Source organism: Zingiber officinale, chromosome 5B, assembly GCF_018446385.1.
Source record: "Zingiber officinale cultivar Zhangliang chromosome 5B, Zo_v1.1, whole genome shotgun sequence".
In the NCBI taxonomy this organism is placed as follows: Eukaryota; Viridiplantae; Streptophyta; class Magnoliopsida; order Zingiberales; family Zingiberaceae; genus Zingiber; species Zingiber officinale.
The window spans coordinates 78,002,357-78,007,957 of NC_055995.1; the positions used below are offsets into that span (position 1 = coordinate 78,002,357).

The following is a 5,601-nucleotide window of genomic DNA, read 5'->3' on the forward strand; positions in this document are numbered from 1 at the left end:
ACGGACTATGAGAAACATATAGAATGATTGCCTCATTTTATATATCCCTCGTAGTTGGTCCCTAGATTAGGGATAACAATTAAGATTATATATTCTTTTGATATTTTTTGTTTATTGTACTAAAATATCATTATACTTATTTCATATATCTCTCCTGGTCAATTCCTAAAAAAGATAAATTACAAAATCAATTATACTGGACTCTTAAGTTAACATGGGGCGAGAGGGATTTGTTCCACTAGGTATATACCAATCGAAAATACCTTGTCCCATGTAACAAGTCTGAGACGCCAGAATATATGATGCCCTTATTTTTGTGAGCTTAATTTGATCAAATCAGATAGATCCTCTCCGACCCACGGAACAACACTATAAATTATCAATCAATTTTTAAAAAAAAATAATAATAATCATCTTAGTCAACTTAATTATTTTTAGAATAATCGATCTTATCCATAAAATTTTTTCATCAATCATTCAAATAAATTGAAAAATACATACAGCACGGTAATATCTTTTGATTAATCCTTATTTAAAAAAAAATTATATAAATAAGTCATAATTGGGGCACCATAGCCCGGGACAATTCAATCCCGTCCAAAGTTGCCTCTCTTCGGATCTTAGGACTTAGGAGCGAGGTCAGATTGAATGGACGGTCATGATGTGGGGATTGCAGCACTGTTGTGAAATTTGGTCGCTAGAGAGGATCCCGTCCAAGGTTTCTTCTCTTACCGTTAGAATAGAATCGGACATCGACCGGCGTTTCCTCTCGAAATTGAGATTGCGAGATCTATGACGAAGTGGTAGAGGAAGGAAGTTGCTTATCGCTGTCGTCGGTCCGAATCCGTCATCATGATCAGCGGAGGCCTCCTCAAGATCTACCCCTCTGAGCTAAAATTGCCTTGTAATTTCTCTTTCTTTCTTTTATTTCCTTCATCAAAACTTCGATTCCGATTGGAATCTGAGTCAGATCTCTCTGCTGTGACTAGATTCGACCTTCTCTGTTTTCCCCTAATGCCTATGGGCATAGAATTGTTTTTTGGGGGTATTATTGATGGGAAAGTTTCTCTTGGTTTCATCGTTTTCTTGATTCTGACGGTGTTTGTTTGCGTGCCATCGGCGGCGATCATTGTTTCACGAAGTCGAGGTGAAAAGGCAGAGCTCTTGTAGCATGCAGCTGACCAACAAAACAGATCATTATGTTGCTTTTAAGGTATATTTTGTTCTTCAAAATTGACTCTTTTCTGCGCTTATCATCACAAATTTTAGTCTTTCGGAGAGTTTGTTGCTTCGACTAAATATTTATGTTTGGGTGGATTCCTTACGATTCTTAGGTTAAAACAACTAGTCCAAAGAAGTACAGTGTGCGACCAAACATGGGAATTGTCCAGCCGAGATCATCAGTTAGCATAACAGGTGAAATCCTCCTAAAATATGAATCTAATTGGCATTTCTCCCCTTTTGTATCTGAAGCTATTTTTGCTGTTTATACTCTCTGCTAGTGACAATGCAAGCTCAGAAGGAGGTTCCACCCGATCTGCAGTGCAAAGATAAGTTCCTAATTCAAAGTGTTGCTACAGATGATGGAACCACAACCAAGGACATAACCACTGAAATGGTACTGTTCGTGGTGATGTTACTTGTTTTTTCTTCCAAGGCTTATTTCTGAATCCTGGATGTCTGAGAATTGATGACCTCATTCGAATTTTAGTTCAATAAAGTACCTGGTAAAGTTGTTGAGGAGTTTAAGCTACGCGCCATTTATATACCTGCCAATCCTCCCTCTCCAGTTCCTGAGGAATCAGAGGAAGGAGGTTCTCCACATTCTTCCATGTTAGACAATGAAGTTCAGAGTTCAACATTATTTGATGCAGTAAGTTGACATTAAAGTCATTTAATCAACTTTGGGATCCCACACTATCCCTTTTGCTTTAGCCATCTTGTTGGAATGTTGGCTTGGGTATTAATAGTAACATAATTTCAGGCATCAAGATCATTGGAAGAGTCTTCTAGAGAGAATGAGGTAACTTTGAGATTCTTATATTCTACTTTTAGGTAACTTTGAGGTACTTTTTAGATAGATGAGATGATTCATTAGTTATTTCATGGTATGCTACCATTTAGTGCTTTGCTATGGAGTAAATTAAGGATGCTTTTGTGTGCGACTTCCCATTTATCCTTTTGGAAAAAAAGATGTTAGCAAACAACTGCTCCCCCAATGTATATATTAACTGGTAAAAGTTATATCAATGCACTATAGCTGCCAGTGCAATACAATGTTTCAAACCCTCATATCCTAAACTTGTGGCAAAAGGCGATTCGCTCGCCCCAGCGCCCCCGCCAACCCGTCCCTAGGCCAACACGGAGGAGGTAAATCACGGGTGGCTACTAGCCATTAGTGCAAATGACCAAGACATGGGGGAGGTTATGCTCGATCATGCCGAGTTTCGACCCCAAGACCTCATGTGGCAACACCCCATGCCTTAACCATCGCACTGCCCCGAGGGGACACCTCATATCCTAAACTTGCATCTGTGGAGAGTGGAGACAACAATAGATGGAAAGGCACACTCGGAAACAAAGAGGGAGCAGATCTTGAACAATAACACAGGACAACCAAGAAAAAGATAGCATCAGCAAATATTTTCAGCTAAAAAGGAAATGGCTGTATTATAACTGCCTCTGCTTTCTACTTCTTCAAATTCATATATGTTTAATGTGAAATGACTATATTATATCTGTCAAACAGATATGTTCTTCATAACATAGAGATCTGATCTGGATCTCAGGGAAATTGAATGAAGATAAGACTTTAGTGATATTTGTCATTTTTATGAACAATAACAAAAAGAGCTAAGGGAAGTAGGAGTTACAAAAAAATATTCAGTGAGATGTTACTAACTTGCTAGTTATGAAAGTCAAGGGAGATAATAGTTAAGTTTGAATAGCATTCATGATAGAAAATGGTGCATTTCAAGATTTGATTCGCGATACATTTAGAAGCCATATGCCAAACTGTCTTACACCAACAGTTTGGGGGCTGCTACATGGATCTCATCTTTGCATTAACCTTTATGCAAGGTTGTACCATTGGTACCGTCTCATTTTTTTTTCTTTAATATCCCATTTCCATCGCTTTTGCAACTCAAATCATTCAATTGGTCTACCTGTAGATTTTATTGGTCATCAGTAGATCTAATTGATTTAACTCTAAAACTTATCTAACATAATTCTACTCCAATATTATCTGTAGACAAGTAGATGAATTCCCTTCTTTATCTCCTTTTGCGTGTTAACTATTATGAATCTAACTCTGTAGGTGGAAATGCTAGCTCAAAAGCTGACCGAGGAGAAGGAATATGCACTTCAACAAAATCAGAAATTACGACAAGAGTTGGTATGCTTTTCCTTTTCTCTGATTCATACCTGATATTCTCTAGTACCTTATAATATTCAAATTTTTCTTGGGTTCTGGTTCAGCTTTTAGATTTTACTACAAAGAGATACAAGACTTTGTGATTAACACGTTTTTTTATTTGTTCAAGTTATATTTGTTGATTTTTCAGGGTTTTCTTAGAAAGGTGCTACTTGAATTCTTTATCATTAACCCTTGTTTATCCCAATTAACTAAGTTTGACTACATGAATTTTATTACTTCATCGAGCTTAACGGAGCTCTATGCAATTTTAGTCAGTACTATATTCAAATCAATCAAATAAGTTTTTATTGTACTGGCTTAACTTTTCTTTGATTTTCAGCTTCCCTTGCACATTCCACTAATTGATTCAACTTTTCTAACTTTAGGATAAATAGTTTGAAACCTTATGTCATGCCAAGTGGCATTGGCCAAATCACGCTTTATCATATGTCAAAATATAACGAGTATATGCACGACATGTTACTATAAAAGTTCAGATCAATTATCTAATTACCGGAGTCTTTTTTTTGACAAATAAAGAAACCAAGTGCAAGAATTAATTGAGTAAAAAGTATTAAAATTTCATTTTATATATTCTACTTTAGTTCTATATCTGAATTCAAAGTGTAAATTATTTCAAAATTGATAGAATTGAAAGTGTAAATTATTTCAAAATTGATAGTCTGGCAATTACCTTAGTGATTACTTGAAACTGCCATATCAGACAAAATGGTTGATAGTAACTATTGACGTGATGAGGTCATTAAATAGGGTTGTCCTTATTGTGCCAATAGGGTTGTCCTTGTGCCAGCAATTCGTTGTCCACATGGCTCTTTCCCTATTAAAAGAGACTGGCTGGTTGTGTTGGTATATAAGGTCTATTAATATTTGCCATGATTTTGCTGACAGAGAACGGGACACTCAATTTTTACCTCACAAGAAGATGGTGGCTAGTTGTGTTGGTATATCTACTATCATTAAGTAGCATTTGTGTTGCATCACTCAATGACCGACTGAGTGGACTTGTTGTCTCATTGATTTGCATTGTAAAATACCTTTCTTGGGTGTTCACTTATCATTGACTTCTGCTATCTTCAATCTCTAATAATGTTTTCCACATGTAACTTCGATATTGCTTCATGTTCCCCAGTATCTGGCTTGGAGTCTACATCATAAAATTATGCCTTAGATTGAACAAATGTTCACTAGAAGAGTTGCCTTGTCATATAAGGGATGTTTTTATATGCATGTTGTATTTTATTCACTTTTAGTTTTAGTTGGTGTTGTATTTGGTTATTTGCCTAATCTTTCTTGCCATTAAGCTTACACAATAACAGAGAAATATGGACTCTCAGATTCTTCATTTAATGTTGGTCTATCCTCACAACATTCTGCTTCAGTTTAGTACACATCCTGTCAAACCATTTTTTGGTCTCTATTAGTCAACCTCACATTATCAATATTTGATATGCTCATGTCGAACTATAGGCCAAGTAAGAGCCTGTAAAGGGATGGCTTGGATTTTCATTCTTCATATACAAACTATACTTATTTACAATGTTTATGTAATTAGTTGTAACGTTTTCTGGCCTTTGCAACTTCTAGGAATTGCTAAGGAAACAGCAAAATCGCGGTGGTTTCTCCATTTCGTTTGTGGCGGTTGTGGCTTTCTTGTGCATCATCATTGGCTATCTCTTCAGAAGCACATAGAAGCTGAAGTTTCACACACACACACACTCTTACGAGGATTGTGTTTATTTTTTGAAAAAAAAAATGAAAAAGAATGGTTCGTGTGAGTTTCATTCTTTACAGTCGAACAAAATAATCTGTTGTGTGATTGATTTTTGGATTGTATGGTCTTGTAATCTTAAAACATCTACACAGTTGTATTTATCAAAAGTAAGGATCCTTTGTATGTTTTAATAGATTGTCTCATCTTTTTCTTTTTGGTAATTTTATAACTTTTTTATTGAGTATTTTAAGAGGTTGTCTGATCATTTTCCCAGTTCTATTATTAATTTGTTATTTCCGTAACTTGTTTTTGTTTCGAGGGCGTTTTACTAAACCTTGCGAGGAAGTTTGGGTATTATCCATTTTGAGTATCCAACTTTCATAATTTGTACACCCATTCTTTCCTTCCACTTTATAATTTTACTTAACTTTTTTAAAAATTCAGTTTTGAG

The 5,601-nt window shown here is 35.7% G+C and overlaps 1 protein-coding gene across 1 annotated transcript; it reads left to right on the plus strand.

Moving 5' to 3' along the window:
• Positions 1 to 742: 742 nt before the first annotated feature.
• Positions 743 to 5,341, plus strand: LOC121984610 (vesicle-associated protein 1-3-like). Its single transcript, XM_042537627.1, has 8 exons — positions 743 to 904; positions 1,143 to 1,213; positions 1,335 to 1,416; positions 1,503 to 1,618; positions 1,712 to 1,873; positions 1,985 to 2,023; positions 3,320 to 3,397; positions 5,024 to 5,341. The coding sequence occupies exons 1-8, from the start codon at positions 853 to 855 to the stop codon at positions 5,126 to 5,128; spliced, it is 705 nt and encodes a 234-aa protein (XP_042393561.1). The 5' UTR covers positions 743 to 852; the 3' UTR covers positions 5,129 to 5,341.
• Positions 5,342 to 5,601: the final 260 nt, after the last annotated feature.